The sequence below is a fragment of the Athene noctua genome, chromosome 2 (genome assembly GCF_965140245.1).
Source record: "Athene noctua chromosome 2, bAthNoc1.hap1.1, whole genome shotgun sequence".
Lineage (NCBI taxonomy): Eukaryota > Metazoa > Chordata > Aves > Strigiformes > Strigidae > Athene > Athene noctua.
Genome location: NC_134038.1, coordinates 147,177,703 through 147,205,139, shown reverse-complemented (window position 1 = coordinate 147,205,139; position 27,437 = coordinate 147,177,703). Strand labels below are relative to the sequence as shown.

At 40.9% G+C, this 27,437-nt stretch overlaps 1 protein-coding gene across 3 annotated transcripts in view; it reads right to left on the bottom strand.

Annotated features, from left to right (window-relative positions):
* Nucleotides 1-27,135, bottom strand: part of RBMS3 (RNA binding motif single stranded interacting protein 3) — a 448,215-nt gene extending 421,080 nt beyond the window's left edge. For all 3 annotated transcript variants that reach the window (XM_074900571.1, XM_074900573.1, XM_074900572.1), the window contains exon 1: nt 26,865-27,135. In XM_074900571.1, the coding sequence (XP_074756672.1) occupies nt 26,865-26,939 (75 nt within the window). In that variant the 5' untranslated portion in view covers nt 26,940-27,135. The remainder of the gene's footprint in view (nt 1-26,864) is intronic.
* Nucleotides 27,136-27,437: the final 302 nt, after the last annotated feature.

Sequence of the window (27,437 nt, the reverse complement as noted above, 5' to 3'; positions counted from 1 at the left end):
TATCTGGGAGAAAAAGGAAGCCACTGATGGTAGGAAAGTTACTGAGCATTAAAAGAATAGCCAATATAAAACTAAATTGGTTCTCTATCTTATTTCTGTTGGGGAAAAAATAAAAATCAAAAGCTGGATTCATTTTTTACTGGGTCATTATTATGCTCCTCTGGAAATTGTCTGCAGTGACTTTCATTCCAGGAAATAATATAAATCTAGTATTAGAGCTGAACTCAGGAGTCACACGCACTTTAAAACCACAAATTTAATTGGGTTCTGAGATCAAAAAGTTATATCCGGGTTGCATTTGCCATTCTTTCAGCCTCCAATTGTCCTTTCTAAATCAGAATTGCTAATAGAAACTTTTACAAGTCTGTAATAGTGAAAACTCTCACATACAGATAATGGGCTGGATTGTGTCTGGCTGTGTGAAGGTGTGCAAAGGGGGAAAAGATCACAAAGAGCTACAACACACAATATATTTTCTGCAGGGCCAGCCAGGATTCACAGCCTTCCAATTTATGGAGTGTAGGCCAGTACTAGACTCTCAAAAGCACTTGAGGAGGGTTATGGCTTGTTACTCCTGTAGCAATCAACTTGCCTTGCACAGAAAAGGACAAGCATACTGCACCTTCTCAATAGGGGTGATAATGGCCAGTCTTTCATAGAATAACTGAAAGCTTTCCTTCTGCTCAAGCCATAACAGTCTCCAGATCTTTCAAATTGTAGTAACCTCACTCCTGCTTTTAAGAACCCTGAAAATTCTTATCTTTGAGTTCTGGCCAAGCCAGAGATGCTCATGTTGGGTTTGAAGAGAAAGCACATTGAAACTCAGTACTTATTAGGTGCTGCTCCTGGAGAATAGTGCTCCTCAGCTCTGACTGCACCCTACAGAGCTCAAAACCCATCCCTTTCTGTGCCAAGAGGATGATAAGCTAAGCCTACATGTTCTCATAGAGGATGCCAGAATGTGGAATTGGACTTGCAGTAGCTGGCTGACAATAACAGTTTTAGAAGGAACACATATTACAGTGACAGTAGGAAATTTAAGCTCTGGGTCATATTAGTGACACTCTATAGCGCTGATAAAAATCATAATGCTAAACTGTAGCTAGAAAACCAATAGTTCATGTAATATATGTTGTTCTTCTACTATACAATAGGCACTTAACTTTTATTCCCTAAGAAAAAAAAAGGGGGAGGAGGGGGGAGAAAAATCTTTGTCTTTGTTATTATCTTCTAACACAGTAAATTCTAATTTCATTCAAGATGCATATTATTTGCCATACAAATATCATTCTCACATGCTTGCTGAGTTAGATACAGTCACTCGACAAAAATATGAAGGAAAGGAATGAACATTGACAAAACCAAAAAAGAAATCCTGCCACTGAGGTGTCCTAACATCAAGTAATTACTCCGTTGGAGTTGCAAATTTTGCACCCATCTCAGAAAAAGGGTGGGAAGGTATATAATTTACCTTGATTGTGGAACAATGCTTCAACATTTTCTTTTCTGTTAACATGTACTGATAAATACAAATCCAGAACAAATTCATCAGTTGCAGGGAGTGCCTGTACTTTCAACATCCTTCACCAGCAAAGAATGTTTTCCGTTCTGCTCAGGAAGTGCACCCCTTTATAAACATGTGACTCAATGCCGTCTATTCTTTAACAAAACATGTCTCAAATTGAAGCATTAAATCTTTCCTTCATCAAAGGAGCAGCAGAGGTTGAACATCTGAGCAGAATCATTTTGCTATTCAGATTTATCAATATTATCACTAGAATAGTGAGTAGCGACATAAAATGGACTGAGAGCTCCTTTGAGCAAAGCACTGTGCAGAACACAGGGGAAACACTGGCACAACGGGAAGCCAGTGAGTTCATATACCCTGGGACACTACCCCATCTTACCTGAGACATGTGTGCTCCTGACCTATCACAATTTCAAAGTTAGTATAAAGCACTTCCGTGGCAATGCTTCAGAACAGTTTAACCTGCTCTCAATTTACATCCATGATTAAACTAAAGCATTCACAGTCAGCTACCAAATTTCAGCAGTGCTGGAAATGCGCTGCCTCGCTTGTGCCTCTGCAAACATGGCCTAAGAAAGTCCTGAACTGAATGAGCTAACAACTAAAATGGCAACATGAAAAAAGGGCGCATGCCAGGAGAATGGGAGAGTCAAGTCAAACAGATGAAATAACTTGCCCCGAGTTGAACAGCTCACCAATGGCAGAGTCAGAAAATAATGGATTTCCTTCCAGACTACCTACTCTATCAAAGGTGACTTTCAAGGCTATGAGTTTGTCTCACCATAATTTTGCCAGCAACTTCTGCGACCAACACACATCAAACACTCCTACAAGGCCTGAATTCCCAGATTAGGTTATCAGAACAGCTGTCTACACTGAGCTGTCATGCCTATGGTTACGTTACAATACTCTACTTACTGGACTCCGCTACTTCTAACAATATTCTCCCTTCAAGTCACAAAAACAACTATGCTGGGTCAGAGCAGAAGTCCATCTAGCCCCAAATCCTGTCTTCAACAATAACTAGAAGCAGAGGCCAAGAGAAGAACACAGAAACAGAGGAAACATGCATATACTACCCTTAAGCACACTCCCAGCCTTCAACAGCTTGAGGGTTCAGCACCTCATGGACAATCTTTTGGAGACAATTCCTAGGTATTTAGCATCCCCAATGGATTTCTATGCAATGAAGTTATCCATTCTTATATTGATCTCAGGTGAACTTTCAGCATTCCAATACCCTGTGGCAAAACATACTTTTTTTCCTTAAACAGCACTCAGATCCCCTCTTCTTAAGATTCAAAGTCTGGTGCTCAACCCATGAAGGTACCCAAGTTGACCCAGCTTTGCAGCTTCAAACAATCTTAAGGTCTTACCTCTGTTCACCCAGTCAAAAGTTGTCCTCAGCTACAATCACCACATTCCTCCAATTTCCAATTATCCCTGTCCTCCCCTTCCACCAAATATTCAGCCAGCACAATCAAGAATGATGCTAACATAGACCACAGGAACAAAACCAGGCAGGAAAGAAAATCCTTTTGCAAAAAGAGTATTGCTCAGGGTATGAAGCAAGCTGTCCTTCTCTACACCTGTTGTTTCTCTGTGTCAAGCCTCTAGTGTGTGAGGAAATAGGCATCGTCTTCACAACACACAGAGATGAGTAATAGCATTGTATCTGTGTAACTCAGAGACACAAATTCATTCCGCTTCTAAAGCAAAACCATTCCTGTCATTTTTGATAACCATGTGGTATTGCCATCACAACAGTGGCAAGAACATGCAATTGCTATCAAGGCTACCAGTTTGTCTCACCATAACTTTGCAAACAACTTCTGTGACCAGTACCGATCAAACATTCCTACAAGGGCAGGATTCCCAGATTGGTTTATCAGAACAGCTGTCTACACTAAGATGTCATGCCTATGGTTACAAGAATGTGCCATGGCTAATCTGTATCTGGGTGGGATTAACTCTCTCCAGCTGCTGGTGCTGAGATTTCTGGCTCTATTTAATTTGGCAAAGAAATGCACAGGAAGCTGAAAGACTCGGTCACTATAGTGCAGCTTCTGACATTTTTGTCCCTGGACCTCGGAGAACCCAAACACAACTCCTGCCAGAAATCAGTAAACTACTCAATTTACACAAACAGGCATGTGAACTCAGGTTGTAGTTTTGTTACCAATTTAAACTGCCACAAGTGCAAATTGTCTCTGCCCTCACCACCTCCCTCGGCTGGGTGTTCCCATTTCCCCTTGGGTGCCAGCACTAGTGCTTGTTTGGCTGTATGCTGAGTTGGCTCAGGGAGCAAGAAAACAAATAACCAACAAACAAAAAAACCCCACCAAATCAAAAACCCCAAAGCAGAATGCCTTAGCTTTCAGCTAGATCTGCTCCCTAGCCTGATTCACCTGGTAGCCACACAAAAAATGCCTGCACCAGGGAAGGATCAGCTGCCAGCAAGGACCGATTTACCTCTAGCACTAGGACTGAATTAAATAACCACGAGACAGCAGCATGGTAGGACAGCACTCGCTGTCTACAGAGCTCTCTGGTGTTGCAGCGAAGGAGGGGAACAGGACTGTTTGTCTGCAGCACTGCATAGATCACAATCCTGCCATGACTCTGGACAGCCACTTCTTAAAATGATTTAAATATCTATAAACATTGCCTGCTCAAGATTAAGCAAATTAGTTGGTCTGACAGTGCACATTTACTAATTACTTCACCAACCTTTGGATAGTTTATCTAAGCCATTAAGCCTGCCTCAGCTTTCTTAATAGAGAACATACTTCAGTAACAACACGCTGTTCTGATGCCAGCCTAATTTCACAACATCACAACCTGCCATCTTCATCTCTGCTGGGTGGAGAAAAGGACTACCTGGCACACCTTGCTCTCAGCCTCTGGAGAAACACGAAGGTCTATGTCAACCTATGACACAGAGTACCCTACTCTCCACAAGACCTGATCTTTCCATATGAACATTAAACAGGATTATCAGGGAGCGATGGGAGACTTGCATGGACTATGCCTGTTCTGTGGGAAGCTTAGGTTGCTGGGAATGCTTACCTGGTGCATATCTGCAGCCAATTAGTGGTAAAAGGCACCTCCTGTGGAGCCCATCAAAGCCATCCCACCCCTAACACAGTTGCTGCACAGAGATCTGAAGCTCCACTTTCCTCCTAGAGGGAGACAGGGATTCCCCACACCATACACAGTAAAAGATCAAATCCAGGAATCAAATTCAGATATTTCACTCATGAGATCGCTAAGGCTGGCAGAAACATCGATATTAATCAAAATCAAATAAAAAGTGAGCCAGTGAACCTTCTGAAAGCTGCCACAAGCAAAATACATACAGCTTCACTTTAAAAGACAACAACAACAAGAATCTCACAGTCACATCTGTATTAAAATACATTTGACATTGGCCACATTAGCCATCCCACTTGACTTACTCCCACAAGCACATGGCTGCAGATTACATCCCCTTATACAGTAACACCTAAGAGGATTTGCCCCAAGAGAGCTGACATGACTGCACCAACCTTCCCCCAAGGGTTTTTCCCAATGGAAGAAAGCTTTAATTTGCAGCTAGTGCTCTATACCACTTTCCCCATTAGAAGCTGCAAGGAAAAAAACACTAAGTCTGTGCATCCCTGTGCAACCAGGACCAACTACTCCTGCTCAGTCCCACAGAGAGAAGGAATCATGTCCTTTTTCTACCGATGCTGTCATTCATATCACCAGGATCTTTGATCCACTGTCCTCACTAACAAGTGGTCAAGTCTATAGACTTGTATATTCTTAAACATTTAGTGCCTCTAGTATGCCTCCATTTACAGCTTTGATTTCTTAGGCAACTTCCTCACCAGGTAGCTTAACAAAAGGAATGTCTGTGATATGGCCAGAAATGTTTCCCTATACATCCCCTTCAAGCCTTCCATGATAAGAAGTCATTTATAATGCCTCCTATTAACTAAGAACTTTTTAGAACCAAAATCAGAAACCATCTGTAAGATACTGCCAGTGAAGCTGCTGAAGCAGATTTTAGGAGTAAACAGAGGTTTAAAAGTCATGACAAAAAGAGCTGCAATATCCACAGTTAAATACTGGAACACACTTTTTTAGCCTGCCAAGCAGCACTTCTTTTTCTCCTTTACCCTCTCCTTTTATCTAAAGCATCCTTTTGCGTGTAAAAACAATTTTCCACCTCTTTTACATCCAATGGATTCCCCTAAGTAAAAATAACTGAAAAAGTGGAAGAAATTATAAAAAGAGTCACAAGAAGATGTAGTAGCAACCCAGACCCACCTTCAAAACTGGCCTTTTCATTTTAGTTAACAAGTTTCATCCTTGTTATAGAAACAGGGACAATTATGCTCTCCAATCTTTAAGGAGGGTGGCTGAAAATCATTAGCAACACCTGCATCTGCAAATCATTTTGTAATGCTCTGAATGAAAGATGATAATAAATTGCACTGACATTCATGGAACATTTGCAATTTCACCATTCAAGAGAACACAGGGATTCTGGAGAAGAAGCATGATAGAAAATCTTATATGATAGAAAGTAATATGGGTAGTTTGCATTTATATAGCTCCCACCACCTGAGAATATTAAAAAAAAAAAGACATCAACTATATCTCTGAACATCTTTCATAAGATTCTATAGGCTTTTTACCCAACTCAGATCAGAAGTGGAGGACACAAAATAGTGACTTTTGCTTCAGTTCATACAGCAGAGTAAAAGGCAGAAGAAGAAACCAGTCAGGAATTCCATGCTTTACCTACCCCATGGCTTCTTAAGTGCTAAAATGCCAAGATCAGAAAAAGAAAAATATTCTCTAAAATATAATGAAGTGGCACAGAAATATTTATCAACATTGCAATCTGGGATAGAGTTTAGCCTTTTAGCAATGTACTCTGAACCGAGAGATGAAATAAGCTGCATAGCGTGTATGCAATTTATTCCTAAAGCAAATTCTACTGTAACTTAATTAACATACAAATACAATTTTTCTTCCATTCAATAATAAAAGGAAAACTCCATTCTATTTCCTAATGAACTTCAGTTATTTTCCTTTGTTTCAGCTCTCCAAGAATGTAAGTGTTACTAGTTTATTTCCTGACTTTTTCTTTTAGCCTTATTTGTTGCAGAAATTTCGGGGAGTACAAACAAGTATAAATTGAAAAAACTTCCTAAAGCCATTTGGACTTAATTGTTTTCAACACAGCAGTTTATATTTCAGCATTATCATGTTGTCTATCCCCCTTCTCATTCTCCCTAAGACTCAGAACATGGTTAGCTGGGGAGCAAAGAAGAAACCAGGTGGCTTATGAATAATTATCACTTTTTACAATACTTCTCTACAAGCATTTCTACTAGCACACTGTTCTAAATTTAATGGGATTCTGAATACTCTGAACATAAAGAGAAGTATTTACACGGAGGAGCATTGTCTGACTTGGTTGATTTACTGTTGGTAGAAAGAACTCATTAGCTGTCAGGCCAGTTGTTGAAAAGACCATAACGCCAGTACACAAAGTTGACATAATGAAAATAAAGGAAAGAATCTGGGCCAAATTCAGAGGCAATCTGTAAGGTAATGTAATTTATACCCACTTATGCTCACTCAGATTCCCTTAGAACTTGTTCTACCTAATCTATTGATGCATGAGGGACTCTGATGTAATTTATATGCCAAAGAGGCAGAAACGCAATAAGGCCCCAAAGTCGAGGGCACTTAGAGTCATGCTTTCCTACATATTGTTCTCTCTGTTAATCTGTCCTGAATTGTCCCTCCTTGTACTGTTTCAAAGTATGATTTATGCCATCAAGAATCCCTGAGATGCAACAGGCCAAGCGAGAGGCAGGGTGTAGGTAAGTGAGCATGACTCTAAGGAAATCTAAGTTGATGTAACACAGCCAGTTGTCTCTCATGTGCACATCTACTCTCCCCGTCACTTAGACTGAGTCTGAGATTTGGCTCTGCATGTCCTCCATTACCACTAGCAACTGAATTTGTTACTCAAATGATACAAGCAGCCACAGCTCACAGACCCTCATTTCAGGGCCAGGAAGAACATTATGATGATCTAGTTTGACCTTCAAAGCCATCAAATATCACCCAGTAACCCCTGGATTGAACACAGCAAACTGGGGATGAATAAGGAAGATACCCAATGTTGATTTAAAGACTTCAAGTGATAGGGGAATCTGCTGCAACACTCAGCAATCTGTTTCAGAGGTAATTACCACTACCTTTCAAAACATGCACTGTGTCATCTCTTGAATTTTACTGGCTTCAACTTTCAGCCATTGGCTCTTTCTTTGTTCTACTAGGCTGGATAAATTTCTTTCTGTACTTCTTATGGATAGCATATCAGATTGCCTCTCAGCCTTCAGTTCAGTGTCTCACATTTTCTAAATCTGACATCAAGAGAATACAAACATTGCAATCAAAATAGTTTTAGAATTAGTTGAGCTTGCACTGAAAAATACTTATACATGCTACCCTGATAAAAGCCTTTTCATTTGGAAGAGGAAACAGGACAGCTGGAATCTGGTGACCACAGCTTCCTCCTTCAGTTTCTGAACACTCCAGGATACTATCAGTTGAGGTGTTTATTTTGCTCTCTGTGCTGGCCTATCTGAACATACCGGGAGGAAGAGAAAGAGAGACGGGGTTGCAAGCAGCTTGATTGTTAAGCCACCGGCCTTCAGTCCCTTCCAAACGCCTCTGACTGACAGCTGTTCAGTATTCCACTTTAAGCAAACACTCCACTGCACAAAAAAAAAGGTCACGTGCATCCCAAAAATTCAGTTTTTGTCACCATCTGCTAATATACAGAGGTACATGGTCAGCAGTAACTCTGGTGGCAATGATATACAGTCATATTTTCTAGTTTCCCGTTGAACAAAAATACTGTGTAATAAAAAATCCTCGCACCTCAAGGGAAATCTCATTTCAAATTCTATTACAACTTGAAGAGTTGAAGGAATGCGTGAGAAACACACAAAGGGATGCTCTGGAGTAGCATTCTGGTCTTCTACCAACCAGTAAATGGGATTATCCAGAACAGGATGTTTTCATGTAGTTTGTGTTCTTGTTTCTAAGCCCTACAAGATTCATCAGACAATACAATACGCCACTGTTGTTTCTGATTTCAGAGGTCAACACGCTAATCTGTTCTGCACAGGAGCGCTTGATGCTGCCTGTCCCAGCCAGAGATATGTTAAAGGTTTACACTCTGTATGAACGAAAGGGCTGAAGTATAGACTTGCCTGATTTCTCTCTTGGTCAGAAATCTAACTCCTGGATAGAAACTAGCTGACTATCAGCAAAGTTAATGTTTCTCTATTATCTGATGTTCATTTGGGACATCTGCTGCACAAGAGAGGCACAGCCTTCTCACAGGAGCATCAGTTATGAGGAAGTGCAGCGAACCACGAAGTGCAGCCAGCATCAAACACCAGTTCAGTGCTTCCTATCAGCTAATGCCTTTCATCCTGTGGCCTCCTTCACCTCCAGACTTGCCCTCTGTCTGCATTTACACCTTCCCAGAATAAAATCCTTGCTTCCCCCACCCACTTGGTAACCATCATTCAGCTAGTTTGTCTATGACTCATCCACTTCAAAACCCTGCTGACTCACAGTCCTCAAAAAAGAAACTTGCTCAAAGAACATACTGAGACATGGGTATGCCATCCATGCCAGCAAGGAATTCATCCAAGTTGACCCAGTCTCTTTACTAGCAAAAGGCAAGGAAGATGCGCTTCCTTTGTGAATCTTTATCAGTTTAAAACCTAATTAGCTCACAGTTATTTATAACCAAAGTATACTTCAATGCCCTGATTTCCAAAAATATTATGCACCCAGTAGCTCCCACCAAACCTAATGGGCACTCAGTAGTGAAAAATAAGATAAGGCTACACAGTCAACTTTTGAGACAAAAATACACAGGTGACTTCTTCAACCCACTTGTAAAAACTGTGACTTATGCACGTGATAATACATGTTTAACACCTTTGAAGAGTATGTGAAGTTAAAATAACAGCTGTAGAAAAAAAAAGGTACTGCAAAAAATAAATAGAGACATTTCAGATAGATCTGTCACTCCTGAGTTGACCAAAGTCCTTCACCTCCATATATTCAGAATGAAATGTCTTTACAGGGGAAGAGCAACAGGCCCGCCTTGAAGGACAAAAATGAAAGAACCAGAAAAATTTGCCTCCCCCCCCTTATAAAATTATTAGCACCCTGGATGGGTAGATGGGTAGGTAGCAGAGCCTCTTTAACCAAAGGGTAAGGGCTTCAGCACCTTCCTCAGCCAGATCTCTCAACTCAAGGTAGGAATTCCTTGTGTCTCATTGTAACACAAGCCACTGAGAAATATCTGTTAGAGACACTTCAAATTCACTTGGTTTCACTTCTGAGGAAAGGAGGGTGGTCTGAATGACTTCTTGAGGTCTCTTCTAATACTGTATCCCTTCTAACAAAATACTAGCAGTCCATCTAGGAAATACAAAGAAACCTCTCACTGCAAGATTACCCTCCCTGCTCACCCCATTTCTCCTGAACTCTATCAGAATTCCTCCTTCGACACAAACTGCCCACTAAACGCACAGTCTGGTTCAAATCCCTGCCCTTAGTATCAGGTGGTTTACCTTCAACTCCCTCTAGGTACCACCAGCACCATTTCTCAGTCAAAAGTTGCCAGAGCTATCTATCTTCACTAGGACACTATTGGAGGCGTTCATAAATGTTGGCAGCAGGACAGGTCTATGAACTTGCTCTAGTATCTGCAGCTCACAATCACGTGAGATTAAAAAAGAAAAACAACAATAAAGAAATTATGGCAGGACTAGTCATCTTCTGGATTAACCACAGGACTTATTGCTACAACTTGAGTTTCTTCAAAAAGGTCTGTTCATATCCAAGGAAGACACCCACACATATAAACTAAGTATAAACTAATCAAGGTATTTCTCTGACAGACTAGAAAGATAGAGAAAACAGTGATTTATTTTTACTTCTCTTTGAAATTATTCGGGAAGAGCTAAGTACCTTGTTTAATTAGACTACATAACTGGATAGATTAGCCACACAAGACTAATATTGAAATGGTTCAGAACGGTATATCCAAAGCAGTTAGCAAATCCTCTCACTCTACTCCTGCTAGTTTTAAGAATTTATTCCTATCTACTAATGTAAACATTTACTTTTACTTGAATAATTTTAAAAGATAAAAGACTGCATCTAATAGTTCTCATGAGCTGATACAGAGCTGGTATGCATCACCTGTAAAAATGTAAATATTATTTGAATGTTTTTTGAACAATCCAGATAAAGAGGTTTTCTTTTTTGTTCAATGTTAACATTAGACATTTGATAACTTGTCCCATATCTGCTTGATGTAATGTTTAGAAAAACACATTTTTTGAAAGTCAGTAATGTATTCTGACTTTTAACACTGGTGCTTCTTGTACCCCAGAATTTCAGTAAAATCATTAAAAGGAGAAGTAAATTGAAAAACACATAATGACATCTCCCAAAGTAATAATTTTTTAAAACTGCTTTATTACAATGTAAAATTAAACAACACTAATACTTTATTGGAAAAATCCCACCCAACATATACTCTCACCCCTAAAGAAAGATGTGCCAAAGATTGCAGAGTTAACTGGAGACTTCAAAGTTGCTATCAATCTCTATATAGAAAGCATTCAGATACTGCCATGATGGGCAGCAGTATAAAACCCTAAGAGAGAGAAAAATAGATCAAATGCCCTCAGGAACAAGTTTCTTTCCAGGAAAACTTACTAAACCAAGGCTTAAATTGAAACTGTATTATTTTTCTATGTAGTGGTAGTTTTTCATCTCTTAACTCTCTATTGTTTGTAATACGCTCACAAAATGAAATTTCTTTCCTAAAGGCCAAATTCTGCCAGTCCCCATTGAGTATGCAGTGCTGCGGTTTCAGCAGAGTTGCTCATGAGGTGACATTCAGCTGCAAGCACACACGGACTGCAAGATGGGGCCCAAAGGGAGAGCACCTCACACCTTATCAGTCTCCCAACATGAGCCCCCTATTTGTCAGTAAATCACTTCTACCAGCAACAATGAGAAGAAAATTAATGCAGCTAAACAAATCAGGCACAGGTTTTTCCTCTAGATGTCTGCTTTGGGTATTCCCACTGTTAATGCTGAGTAAGCAACAGATACAGCAGCACTTGGCAGCAACGTGAAACACAAACCCAGAATTTCAAAATACATGTCTAGTTAAAAAAACTCAATGATCATCAGCTGTTAACCCCAAAACCTCAGTCGATAATCTCAAGAACGATTCAGGACTGCAACCTACACCTAAACCTAGGGAGGCCTGGTGAGGCTGGCTGATACATCCCAAGCTTTTTAAAAGGCTGCATTCTGCTTATTTTGTATGACTTTTGAGCCTTTTAGGTATACTGGGTTAGACAATCAAGATTTTCTCTGCAATCTACAGGGAGATAAAAAATGGTACATATGCAAACACATACTGAAAATTTAGATCCTTTTGAACTAATGTATCTTTAGAAATAATAAATTCCTGCCACAATGTAACTATGAGAGCCAGTAACAGACCAAAGCAGTGAGTATTTTTCAAAATGCATGTTTTATAAAAACAAACTCCACATAATTGCTAGGGAAGCTTCTGTCACTTTTCTCCTTGTCTAAGCAAATAATCATTTTCTGACAGCCCCTGCATCCAAAACACTACAAGATTTTTAAAAATTAAAAAGATAAGGGAACAACTTATGTCCATTCTCATTGTCTAATCTAAGTTGTGAAAGGCAAATGAACAATAAAGTTATTTAAATCATTGACATTATTCTGCTAACAATATGAAGCATTACCTCTAAGATATACAGAAATATTTGCTTTTGGAAATACATTCTATCACTGCTGTAAAAAAAAGTTCTTCCCTTGGTCTCCCAAACCCCCTTTTTTCTCCCCCCTAAGAAAAATACAGTAAAAGCGAGAGATTTCCCTGTCAGCTTGTAACTGCTATTAAAAACAAACAAACAAAAAAAAAGGTAACATTTAAGCCCTAAGGAGCTCCAGGTCTTCAAAAGTGTGATGTACATACAGTTCTAGTTGAAGTTAATAGGAGCTGCAGGTGACCAGCACTTCTGACTCTTGAGGCCCCAAGCTACTGTACAAATCATTGTCCCTTTGAAATTTCAGCCTAACATTTATCAGCAGCCAACTTGCTGAAGTGCAAGACATATGCATCCCTTTTTCCCCCACAGTATTTACTTTTTTAAAAAGCACCGAACACTTGTGGGAAGCATGGCTCTCCTGCAACATTACAGTCCTAGCAAAATGGGAAGCAAGTACGAAAAAATACCACCTCTAACCCTCACCAAGCACAAGCACCCAGCCACTGCACACCCTGATATTTTAGAGCTCTCATCTGCTGGGAATAGAATTGCTGCCTTACACTGACCTCAGCTGCTTTGCTCTTCTGTCCAGTTCTATTTCATCCCCCACAAAGCCAGCCAGCAACATCAGCTAAGACTTGGGGTTTTTTTTGACGTGCCAGCATACTGACACAAGCACCTCCACAGAATCACACCACGGCTTCCTTAGCTTTGCTGCCAACATCTGAAATCTGCCAGACAGCAATGCATGAGACAACAGCGACCAAACAGCAAAGATGGGAAAACCAAAGCCCAGGGAAACATAAAGGTAGCTGTAAACTAAATGCATGCAACTGCAACCCCAAATATTAGGAAAGAAAATTAAAGAAACCAGCAACGTATGAACTGGGAGGGTAAAGTGACTCATTCCCGAGGTGATGGAGTAGCACACAGTATACAGGTAAACAACAAACACTAGTTACCATCTACCATCCAGGTCCTGGCACTGCTCTGCAATGCAACCTCCCACCGGGCACTTCATTTCTCTCTGCTTCTGTTTCTACCCACCTTTGTGAGCCTGCCTTATTTACATTGCTCATAAACACTTGCAGGCAGGGACTATCTCTTACCCTGGTTTTGTATGCAGCTCAGCACAACAGAAATGCACAGTCAGAGGCGGTCTGCAAACAGTAAAACACCATCAAAGAAAAATAAAGAGGGGAAGAGTATGACTGGCCTAGAAAATACAATTGCAATATCTATATTTAAAAAATAAAGAAGTTGTGATGTCAAATGGCAGATCAAGCACCATGACATACACATAAGCATTAGGTGAAAGAAAAATGGAACCAGGAGAGCTCTTAAAAGGATGAGGAAAAACAAAACAAGGGGGGGAAAAAAAACCACAAAACTGAGAGAAAATGGTAAATAGGTAGATTTGCTAAATCACAAAAGATGGACAAATCATAGAATAAAAGTAAGGCTTCTGGCTTTCTTTCCATTTATTTTGTGCTAATGGTGCCCACACCTCATGCCTCAAGGTATGTCTTTGCCACCTAAGTGTCAGATGGCCTCTTTACCACTCAGGCTGGTTAAAAAGGCGGCACAGACTTATGCAGCAATCTCTCCTGAGAGCAAACAAGAATGTGGGAAAGAGGAGGAAGGAAATAAAATGCACATATCTCTACCCCAGAACAGCTGACTAACACAGAAAGGAAGTCACCCACTGAAGGTTAAGAAATAATAAACAACTAATAATTTACTCCCTTGCTGAAAGACCAGAAGAGATGAAGCATAAATGCAGTCTACTTCATCGGCTGTTGTTGAAGCATGACAGTCATACTTTATTCCTCAACACACATTGTAAAATTTCAATCCACATCTTTGTGGCCATTGGCAGAGTTAGTTTTCCAGCTTTATAAATGTCAATAATCCGCCCTTGTTTATAGTGTTTTCACACGTTTAAAACAAACCCCTTGGGACACAAGAAGTTATCAGCATCAGGAATATCATCCATTTCTCTCCCATCCACAGTGTAACTCTGAGTCAAACAAGCTATAATTTTTAAAAACGCAACTACTTCCAACACAACAGTAAGGGAAGCACATATGATAATGTTACAAGCCAAGATGAGAGGAATAAAAAAAGTAATGACAACAAAAAATCTAAAATAAGTCCTGGCAAGACATGCGACGTCGGGCATGAGAAAAACCAAAGCCAATTGGCTCCGATGAACCTGTATCTATCAACTACTATTTAGCTAGCACCTACCCATAAATAACTTCTTTGCTATTCCCTTGCTGATTAACATGGTACTGTAGATTGCAGAAATTATCCTAAGGACTCAAAAAAAGACCAGTCCTTACATGACGTTGATCAAACTGTGACAAATGTTTCAAATACTCTTCCCATCAGTGCATGACAGGAGGCTCTGCAAGGACCAGCAAGGTTGGGGGCTTTGTGTGGGCACTGCTTGAAAGAGTTCCTCCCTCCACTACTTGGAAGGACTAAGTAATCCTTTGCATCCTTATCTAAGTGTCCACTAGGTTTTTAATGTCTTCTGGAAAAACTCGTGCCGAGCACTTTTGAATCTCTACAACAGTGTTTACTGCGTTCAGTTTTGGGCCCCTCACTACAAAAAGGACATGGAATGACTCGAGCGTGTCCAGAGAAGGGCAACAAAGCTGGTGCAGGGTCTGGAGCACAGGTCGTACGGGGAGCGGCTGAGGGAACTGGGGGTGTTTAGTCTGGAGAAGAGGAGGCTGAGAGGAGACCTCATCGCCCTCTACAGCTCCCTGAAAGGAGGTTGCAGAGAGCTGGGGATGAGTCCCTTTACCAAGTAGTAAGTGATAGGACAAGAGGTAATAGCCTCAAGTTGTGCCAGGGAAGGTTTAGACTAGATAATAGGAAGCATTTCTTTCCAGAAGGGGTTGTTAGGCGTTGGAACGGGCTGCCCAGGGAGGTGGTGGAGTCCCCACCCCTGGAGGTGTTTAAGAATAGGGTTGACATAGCGCTGAGGGATATGGTGTAGCTGGGAACAGTCTGTGCTCGGTTAACGGTTGGATTTGATGATCTTCAAGGTCTTTTCAAACCTAGATGATTCTGTGAACAGTACAAGCTGGGCCCTGATCTGACCCTTGTATCACTGGTCACATACCATGAACGTCCTTCTTACCTGGGTGCCATAGTAGCTCTGCAGACAACCACCTTCCCCAACACTGAAACAACATAGAATTCCTCTCCTCTAGAAAGCGTGTCCTTTCACCCTGCTCCATTTCTCCTCTTCCCCAACAGAAAGGGTCAAGGGCTGGAAAGTGTAACATTGAGCCAAATAGGCTGGTTTAGGCACTCACTTCAGGTAAGTGATTTTTTCCGAAGCACTCTGTAATTCTGGATGCCCCATCTGGGAGTTGTATTGGGTCTGGCTTCAAATGTTTTTGATACCTCCAACTGTTGGAGTTGTGGATACTCAGCACTTCTGGATAACCAGAGAAAAACATGCCACCTTCTGCAAATGTTTTCCCTTTATTTTCCCAGCTTTGCCTCCACTCTTATACCACTCACACACTACATTTGCTCATAAAGCAGCAACAACATTCCCCACCTCCAGGTTCTGCCTGAAAAGAGAAGGTGTGGATACCACACAAGTCTATCCCCAAATTCTTGATAATCTGGCATAGGCTTCTGGAAGCTGAGGCCATTATTTGCACGCAGCCATTACATGAGCAAATAAGGTGTTTGAGGCACCTCTCAGAATGGGCTCTGAAGATTAGTTAATGTTTATACAGCCCACTGAAAACTGAAATGATTGCTACACGCTAAGTATTACCAACACTAGGGATCCATTTCAGTAAAAGCAGGGCAGAAAGTGAAGGAAACAAAACTTATTTATTCTGTCCAGCACAATTATTGCCAGACTTATGCATGCTAAAAACACCCAATAACCCATCTAGCACAGTAAATTAATGTTTATGCTATTAAGTTGAGACAATCTTATGTTGAAAGCTTTTCAAACTACAGGAAATTGCACGTTGCGCAGGGACAACTGTATACAATTACCGTGATTTTGTAAAATGGCAGAGATATAAAGCAGAAACTTTGAGTGGCCAGCAAGGCTTCTAAATCACACAGATAACAAGTATGTCCTGGCAGGCCAGTAGTCTACAGCTTTCACACGGCCGTTTCTAGAGATGGGAGTTATAGCCGTAATCTCAAAATTCAGGATGACTCAGTGCACTGCACACCTGTATCTGCAGGACGACAGACAGGCAGATCAGCATGTACCACTACTGCCATCCTGGAGTCACCATATATCAGGCAGGTCTATTATTATCCCATCTTCCACCACCAGCCGGCACCAATAGTAAAAGCACCACTGAAAAGGACACTTTTACTGGAAATATTTGGATCAACCCCTGTGTTTCTCTAGGATGCAAGAGCTCCAAAGATATACAAAGAGCACAAACATGAAATCCAGAGAATGCAGTGCTCTTCCAGGCAAAAAGCTCCCAGCTGCTTTGCTAAAGGCCACAGCAATATGTCTGCTTTATGCTTGTTTTCACGAAGGATTGTTTAACAGTACTTAGTGCAGTTTTACCTTGACACAGTAAACGTTGTCTTAATACAGCCTGGGTAAAGCATTCAGCTTACCAAGTCCTACTGCATGCTTTGTCAAACATCTGAAGGACTGCAGTGCCTCTGACTTTTTTCTGATGTCTTTCAGGTATAGAACAGTATTAAAGGTAGTTTTCATGAATGCAAAACCAGGCAGGGACTTTAGAAGAGCTCTCGGTCCTATTCTTTACCTTATTCATTGTACCGTTCACAGCTCTTTTCACTACCAGTCTCTCTTCCACTAAACAATTTCATAAGTGTCATTTGCACACGAAACAAGTGAGTATCATACCATTCTGTTACATATGGTAAATTATTGGTTTGTGTGTATCGGCTAAGCAGAACATTGACAGCTGTGTAGACACATCTCAGCTGATACTAAAATAAGTCCTGTCAGCAGTTTTGGTCTTAAAGTACATACACTGAAAAACTTAGCTCCAATTAGGCTGAAAGGCAGATACAATTTTCTGGAATGAACACTAAACAAATGCTGCCAATAACACCATCTTTGAAAAAAAAAAAAAAAAAATCTTGTTTGCTTTGTCTTAAAAAGATAACATTTTTCAGATAAAATATTCTGACTTACAAGTGATACATCCAATGCTGTTTGTGCGTTCATAAAAATCTGAATTTTGTATTTTAAGCTGTGTGTTATGCTCCATTAATATGAAATAACCATCCTGCATCACAGGCATATTAGCCGAGCTCCAAGTGACCTAATTCATTTTTAATATTTCATAGTTTGTTAAAAGCCAAAACGAGAGATCACTAACACAGCTCTGACACCCCCTGTCATGAATCAAAAGATGTAGGGAAAAGGTCATGTACTTACTAACTGGCACCAAACCAAATTCATCACTATAAAATGAGAGAACAGAAATGAAGACTGCATTTCCCATTATGCTTCTCTCTTCGTAAGAGCATCCATCAACTTGCATGATACCAACAAGCAGAATTTATTTATATGCATGTCCCCCACTAAAAGGTCAGAGAGATGTGAGAAAGAGAAGAAATAAGGATCACAGCCTTTGTCTAAGCAAGAAGTAGTTCCTTCCCTTTAAAGCAAACTCAGCAGCAACAGCCTTTGAAGACCAAAAGGAGAAACAATTCCCAACCACATAAAGAAACTAACAAGTCCCTTATATGGCTAAGAATTGCAATGTCTTTTTTTTTTTTCCACAGCCAGAAAAATTAGAACATGAGGGAAAAATAGAGCAAACTTTAAATGGGCAGTTCTCTGAGCACCAGGGAATTCACACAGGCACATCATTCCAGCTTTAAGGACTGCCAAATACTTTCTTCTTTAAAGGGAAGGAGGACATTACACCAGGTGAGTCCGTGAAATCTAGATTTTAACTCTCCTGCTGTAACTATGGATACATAGCTTTAAAAACCTTTTGTGATGTAGCGGTACACGAGGCTCACTTATCTCCTCCTCTGGATGCCTCCACGTGAAGTCCCCTAATCTCCCTTTATCTCGCAGGTCACCAATGCACCACCTCAAGGTTTTGCCAGCTCTGGCACCATATGTCCAAAAGAGCCCTCTGCCCTATCTACTACATCTTCAGTCTGCCTCTCGCCCTCCGGTGACCCCAGGGCAAAGCTTGCCAGCTTCTCACCCAGTAAGGCAACTAGATTGCATCGCATGTTGTTTCAAATAACCAGAGAGTTTCTCGCAGGCAAGTCAAATGGAACTTGACGGTTGATCCAGCCCTGCCGCCTCCCATCGGTGCGAGGCTGCATGGGGAAAGGTCAGGCTCCTGTGCAGAGTCGATACTGAACTTTGAATGGATCAGCCCGGCTGGTCTCTAAATATAGCTGGGCAGAGGAAGGGCTGTGAAAGGGGGTGGGGAAGAGAGCGGGACAGAAATCAAATGAGCAATCAGTTAAATAAAACACCACCATGTTGGTCCACTCATAAGACTCTCCCACTCTTCTCTGCCACACTCCTGTAGTGGAGTATTTAAGTGCAGCTTCAGGATTTAGTAAACTCACAGAATAAGTACAAACTGCTGCTTGATTTATACTTGGGGAGGGGGGGATACAAATCTGTTCAACAACTTTTCTTCTTGAATAAATTTGAATCACACAGGAGTGACATCACTTCCACTACGTGACAGCCCATAAATCATCATCAACCACATGGTACCAGCCATAATCAGGAACAAAATATCAGAGCTTTACATTGTAAACATGCAATCTTATATAGATCATAGTAGAAGCCAGAAGATGCATAAGTCAGGTGGTTTATTTCATTCATTTGCATCTGAATGAAGTCAACACAATTAACAGAGGAACCCTTATAGAAAAATCTGTCCAAACAATTTCATCTGCATAAATATACCACAAATGAAACACTGAAAAATGTAAATATTTACTTTTAAAATAAACAACTATGTTTGATACTGAAATTGACTTTACAACAAATAAGCATAGAGGGTATTTATTCCCATCATGGTTGCAAGCAAGCAAGAACAGAAACAAACACAGAAGACAAGCAGAAAGGAAAAGGAAAGCAAAAAGGCTTTGCATCCAAAAGTAGCAAAAAGCATCTTTTTCTCTTACTTGACAGCGTCAGGCCTGAAAAGTCTTTCAGCTAATCAAAACTTCTAGGAGAAGAGATTAGACTTTGCTGTAAACCAGCAAAATCAGAAAGACAGCATGGCTGAGGAATTCAACAGAAGCCTCCAATCTCCAACTACAGATAGGACAAGCAACCTTTGCTTCACTTCTCCATTTAGAAACACTGTATCCTCAGACCTAGGCAGAAAACTCACTTGTTTCAAATTTCAAAAGAGGCTACATAGTATTTGTATCTTAAGAATTATATAAATAAAAGCAACAGGAGCTCTCAGATCTGTCCTTTACTTTTTGTGGATTAACCATGCTTACTCTCTCACAGAAATTGCTAATCTTCATTATAGGCACTGGGCTCCATGCAGGACATCTCCTATAGCAATTAGATTTCCACTACATATAAATCATATCCCAGCTGCGGCAAAGAGAGAAATAGACAGAAAGACAGAGCATCTGGATTTTGCTGCTCATTCTCTAAAATTATAAATCAGAATAAGTAATGTTAAATAGAAATTATAGCCATAGAAAACCCCAAATGCTATTAAATACCAGATGAGGTATGTCCTAAGCCACTTGTACAATGTGGAATAATTTTGATAGACAGTTCTTGTTTCTTTTGCAATCTTTCCTTTTTTCCAAAAACAAAAACAAACCAAACAAACAAACAAAAAAAAACAAACACAAAACAAAACCTGCATGTTCAACTGTCCCGGTTTTGCCATGGAGAACAGTATGTGCTTTTTGGGCCTGATTCTGCCTTCCTGAAGGCAACTGAAGTCTTTCATTGAATTTTCAAAGGATGTAGAACAGATCCCTCTCGCTATAACTTCTATTCAATAATATTCTTGTTAATCAGCTACTTAAGATATTGCTATGTCATTCTGCATCAGTAGACACCATTCTCAGGCTGATACCCTGCACATTTAGAGTGGCTCTCTGTGTAAGTGTTTACTTCTAAACTTCCCTCCATCAGTCAATCTTGCCCATACAAGTGGGAAAGCAATTGTGAAACATCACTATGCAAACACTCATAATGTAGGCTGTGACAATATCTGAGTAAATCACTGTTCTCCATCTCCCTTCTCTGCCCATCTGCAGTCTTTGGTATGGAACAACTATATCATAAAAGCTCTTATTCACACATGCTTTTGATATTACACTATTTAATCACATACAGCTGTAGCTGATGAGACTGTTACAAAACACAATTTAATGCAGCACTGGAAGTAGTTCTGGAGACACATTAACTATTTTCCTCTACATAACATTTCTAACATTAAAAGACTTTTCTTCAAGAAAAACAAAACAGACAAAAAAATTAAAACAGACCACTTGTTTTTTAAAATCTGCTTCTCTTCCTGGACACTCTGGAATGGGCTTGTTTGCAAGTGAACTCAAAGTCCCTGCCTGGAGCATAGATAGTGACAAACCCACCTCCCCCACACCAAAAGAAAAAAAAAAAAAAAAAAAAAAAAACCAAAAAACCCTGCTTGCAATTATATGCAGAGGGAAGACTATCCAGGCTACTTACAGCAGGACCTGAAATGAACTCAGGCATCCTACTTGGAATTCATCTTTTCATATCTGGTTTTTAATTCACGGAAATTTAAGAACTGACAGTCTGATGATTTTTACCAAGATACTTGAATTAAAGTGCAAATATACCATCAGGCTTAAAGGCCCCCATGTATTAAAAACCAAGCCAGTCAAGTTCTGAAGCACTGTACTTCATTTTGAAGGGGCACCTTGTATAAGGCATTCTAAATTATAGCTACCAACACACAGCATTCGCTACAAGCAAGATCTCTGTAGCCTAATCTGGTAAATGCTTGTAACTTCCATCTTTTGTTACAGAAGCAAATATTTGCTTGCAAAATAAATCTCCACAGAATACAGTAACACACAAATGTTTGAAAGAGTAAAAATTTGAACTTCTCTTTCCAACAGTTTTGGGGTTTCGGTGGGTTTTTTTAAATGAAAAATAAAACAAAACAAAAAAACCAAACAGACTTGCATTGAGGCAATGCATGAAAGGAAGATCAACCAAGAGATTCAACATATTTTAAAATATATCATGGTGTCCCTTACAGCAACAAAAGTATTTTTATCCAGGCATGTAAGGATAGATGGCAAACAGAAAACAAAAGAGTTCATATATTCCTGCATTTTTCAGAGGAAATGAAAATTCTTTTATCTTCCTTATTGTTTAAAGGGACTGGCAAAATACTAGAGTTAGATATTAATATTACTGTCAAAATTACAGCCAGGCTTAAATATTTTTAAATGGCATTTAAATTAATTCATATTTCTTTTGGGCAGCTCTTGGAGGCATTTAAAAGACGCTGTGATGTACTGAATCAAACAGGGGCTAAGTGCGAACGAACTTCATTCCTAGAAATGCATTTCTCTATTTGCAAGTGTTTGCCTTTACTTTGGCACGATCACATGGGCTCCAGCTAGACTTTTGAGCTCTGGCAGCAGTCCAAGCTGCAGATGGTTGGAAATGCAGCCTGAAATCAGTGTGTGGTTGATGAATTACTCCTTACACCTGACCCCTGCTTCACACCAGGCACCAAACACAATCTGAACACTACCAGCCAGAGAAGCCCTGTCAGGCATCTCCGTATCTGGAACGCTTTCTTCAAGGCCTTCTGTATGGCCAGATGGCCAAAAGCGGGGAATGCGGTAAACTCGCAAAGCAGAAATGTGAGTGACAAAGAAACACGGGTTTGGTAGGTACAAGGTGCAGAGAGGCAAGAGCTTTTCACCGATTCCAAAAAAAACGCTTTCTAAAAGAGGTTGATTGATCAAAGAGGGAAGCATGCTCCTGGCACACAACTGAAAGGGGTCCCCAATCCCTCTGTGCCAAAGGACGCCCTAAAAATGGCAGAGAGGAAACATAACAAAACACATACACACAACCAAACATGTACCCATAAAATTACTTTATCAAGTTTAAACTCTTCTGAGTACACCTGTTTGAATTTCCCAATTGTTTCTTCTCAGCTGGGGCACGTATCTGTCACTTCACGGACATGCTCATTAAGCCACTCTTGCCTGCAGGCCAGTCTGCACACTTCACATTCACAGAGACAGGATTTTATTCATGTAGGTGTTGGGAAATCACACTTCTTCCTTTTGCATGTGTTCACATGTGCATCAGGCACACAGAGATAAAGAGGTATCGTGGGTACAGTAAACACTGCCTCTCTGTTTGGGGTATTTCAACCTTCTGACTGGGTAGCAGAGTCAAACACCATGAGAGATAAACTACCAAACCCAAACCATGACTAATAGGTAGGAAGTATCTGGAGAATGCATGAAAGCAAACCGCACAGAAATAGCTGCTAAACTGTCATATTTTTACCCCAAATGCAGGTACAGCGGCTGTAAACCAAACAATTCCTGTCGGCAGGTAACTGTGGCATCTCCTCCTTTCTACCGAAGTGATTCAGGGTTTTTCAGTAGACTGTTTGCAGAGAAAGCTTGCCCCAGTGCTAGGTCTAACCATAAGCTGCAGAGGGCAAAGATAAAACACATCATCTACTAAATTAAAGAGACTCCTTCAAATATATTCAAATAGTTCGGTTAATAATTTTTCCCCTTTTTTTCATATCATTACATGATATTTCATGGTGCTTAGTTTTTGTTTTCCTCTGTGCAAAACTGCAGAGAGAAAAAAATTGCTCTGGCAAGCAAGAAACTAAAGAAAGAAATTCAGACCACAATATAAGATTTGCCATCATTATCATTTCATATGTGACAATTTACAACATGCTCCTGTAAACCAGTTGTTTGAGTAGTTACGCCATCAGCAAGGATGCAACTAAGGAAATTCACTTAACGTCTCAAAATAAAATAAGAAACCACTACAGATTCTCATTAGATATCCATGATCTGAACCACCTCCGTGCAACATTCTTCGCAGCAAGAACCATCCTTCACTTACAACAGTAACCAAAAAATGTTTATTCTGAATTAAACTAATAGGACAACTGGACTCTGCTCTCAGGATCTGCCTAAAGAAGTTCCAACACTGCACTTCCAAACTGCAGTTGTCAGACAGCATCATGCCAGAACGAGAAAAATAAGGTTATATCTTTCCTCAAACTCCATGCCTGTCCTGAAGAGACATTAAATTCCTTGCATTTGTCTCTTAAAAATTGACCTTCCTCCTCCTCCCCCTTCTTGGGTAACAACAGGTTTGTCTAAACCTGCAATTAAAGTTTTTAGCTTCAGTGGTGGCATCTGATAATGAAGGAGCACTAGTAAATTGAATAATAAGAGTACATGCTTCATGTTCCACAAAAGGCCACAAAACACTAAAAACTTAAAGCAATCAAACAAACATATGGGATCCATTTTTTCTATTTATAATCCCATTACCCATATAGCTGTTCATTTACACCATTTCTGCACAACAGTGTGCTAGCTATGTTAGAAGACAAACACAGACAGGAGACTGAGATCTTGCGCAGCTCCGTGCTCCCCCATGAGAAGGACATGATGTACAGTAACGCGGTACTTCTCAAAGAGGAACCGAGACAACTTCGCCAAACAAGCGAAGGAAAAGCAGCGCTTCACCCAAATACGCTGGGGAATATGAATTTCCAAACTTTGCCCGTTGAACACGCTGCCGCTCTGCATTTCACAAATGTCATAAGAAAGCCTAGAATTTCTGTCTTAATTACAAATGAATGCACACACACCCCCCACCCCCCCTCAGCGTGCATGACTATGAGCATAAAAACACATTCTTTCTGTAAAGCTGAATCCTACCATGCTCAGTACAAAGAGCAGCTTTTAGAAAATAAAAAGCTGGAGCTCACAGGACGGCTGGAATCATACAGGGCTTTATTAATATGCGTTGCTCCAATAGGCATGATAAAAGATACAGCTCTCCACCACAACATTATTTAATTACCCGACTATTAGCTTTAGACATACAATGGATCTAAATGCTTTAAAATGTCCCAGAAGCTGATGGCTAGCTTTAAGGTAACAAAATCCAGATGCTGCCTGTCTGCACTACTCTAAACTCTTAAGGTCTGTAGGAGAGAAATATTTGTACGCATGCACATATATATAGATGCGTGTGTATACGTGTTTGTTATTTAGGTTTTATGTATGCACTTAACTGTGAAGCAAGGAAAAGAAAAATTAATGCCATATAAAATGCATCACCGATTTGAAATTTTACCTGTACTTACAGCAATAGTGCACATGTGCAAAGACAGATGCGCATGACTTTTCACAGGGTTGATAATTTTATATACCAGCTATAAAAGTGCGTTTAATTTATTTTTTAAAGCATCGAGTTAAAAAAAGCCAGGGTACGGAAAAGCTATTGTTACTATTTTAAACTCAAGTATGAGGTTTATTTCCTCAAAAAGCTATTTTACAAAGTTAAAAATAAGACAAGCAAAAAAGGAAAAAAAAAAAAAAAACCACTAGCAAAATGTAAGCTACGTGAGTAAAAGGCATGGAATGTCCAATATTTCTCCTCCAATACTCGAGGCTATTGTTCTTTCAAAAAAACACCATCAATTGTTTCATGTCCTTGGCTTGCCAGGTTTTGAGGAATAGCATCAGTCTGCATCCCCCAATCCCCCAAACAGTTAAAGCTATAGGCAATATTGCAGTCAAGCTAGTGACGGGCTGCTGCTGCAACAGCAACAATACACACTAAATGGTCACAAAGGTAAAACGCAATTTGGATCGACCTTGAAAGGAAGAAAATAAAAACCCGATAAAAATCACTCCAAAATATAAAATTAAAAAAGGCTAAATTTTATACCAAAATATCTGCACAATACAGTGAAAGAAACAGCAGAGCAAAGAAGCGAGAGGTAACCCTGCCATGAATTACAAGGCTATAATCATATTGAGTGGTTCTGGTGTCATCACAACTCCAACCAGCCTGAATCACAGTTTTGACAATTAGTTCATTTATATAATGCAGCAGTCAGGCTATAAATGTTAACGGGAAAGTAATTTTATTAACAAGGAAATATAACTTATCCTTTCAGAACTGCACCCAGATCAATGTGCTTCAAACCAAAAGTCTGGAGAAGTCAGCCTCCCCTGTGGCACTTCACCACAGACGTGCACGTCAAATGTCCCATGTGTTACATTTGCCACAGAAGCACAATGTGTATATGTGTATGCGGTGCCATACACATGTGTGTGCGCCCTCCCTATTTTGCCAACCCCCCCCCCCCCCAAGGATGTTCATTTATTGACTGAAACTGTTAATCTGAAGCTGTGAGGTCACACCTCAGAACAGTATATTTTTTTTCCTTTTTTTTTTTTTTTTTTTTTTTTTTTTTAAATACAGTGTCCTAACAGGGTTTGCAAACTTTCAGTTTAGGGCTTTCTTTTGTTACTGTCCCTTGGTTACACAGGAAATCTTTTCAGAGAGCAGACTATTATACAATGGCATTAGAAAAATAAAGCTTTAATTAACTAACTCGTAGCCAGGTAATATCGACTTCCCTCAGTCTCTTCAGGAGATGCAGGCCTGCTTTCCAGTCTGCTGGCATTTTAAAAAATATTCAGAAAAGAAAGAAAAAGGAAGAGTCTGCTCTTTGACACGCTCTCCAAAAGTAACTACCCTCTAATTCTAGACCTTTTAAATGCAACAGACTACTGCCGTTTTATGCTCAATATTTAATGGAATATTAAAAGCAGGGCAATCCACTGAAACAAACTCCACCAGATTTACAGTCGGTTAGCTCCTTGCTCTCCTCCGAGCTCCACAGCATCTCCTCCTCAGCTGATTAAAAGTTTGAGCTGCCACAGACAGCTTTTCTAACAGCAAAATGCTTTTTAGCTCCGAATAAACCGTAGAGAACCCTGGAAGAGCCACCAAAACAGCCTTTCGTGCCTGATGCTGTCCAGAGCAATCTTTATCCCATGCCATAATAAACATACTACCTGCCCGGTGTTACGATAACGTTAACCGCACCGGTCTCCCCCAAACAATAAAAGGAACTAGTCGACGCCAGCAGCCCTTGGGGGGTGGGGGAATAAAATTAAAATAAATAAAGAACTGAAGGGGAGGGCAAACAGTAACCTTCCTGCCTTCCTCACGCCCGCTTTCTGCCTACCGGCTCGGCTCTGCGTGACACCGAACCCGAGGAAGCGAGGGAAAAATCGCCAGAGAGAAGGGGCGAGCCCGCGGTTGGCGCCGCTCCGCTCTCCATCCCCCGCCGAGCGCCGGCCCCGCCGTTCCCTACCTTGGTTTGGAGATAGTGGGGGTAGTAGTAGGTGTACTGGGGGTACATTGGCTGCTGGTCCAGGCGTTTGCCCATGTAGCTGGAGTCCTTCTGGCTGGTGCAGGGAACTCGTTGGCAGGGTGTAGTGCCCCAGGGCCTTTCTTCCTCTCACGCCGCTATTCCTGACAGCGCGGGCGACGGAGGAGGCTGCCGAGACTTCCTCGCCGTCTACCGTGCGCTACTTCCAGCGCAGCCAACAACGCGCCCGCACGCACATATATGTGTGTGTGTGTGTGTGTGTGAGTGAGAGGGGGGGTGCTGCGCGCGTGTGTGTGTGTGTGTGCGTGGGGCTGGGTGGGTGGAAGCCCCCCTGCCCGGCTGCCCGCGGCGGAGCAGCCCGCCTCCCCCGCTGGCAGCAGCGTGCCTCCGGCTGTGCCCGCTGCCCGGCTTCGGGGGTGGCGGGGTGGGGAGCGGGGGGTGAGCGTCCTGCGAGAGGAGCCGGGAAGACAGTGCAACTCCAAACCGCCGCAGAGCCGCCCGCCCGCTTGCTCGCTCGCTCGCTCTCCTCGTCCTCTCCTCGACTCGCCCCGCTGT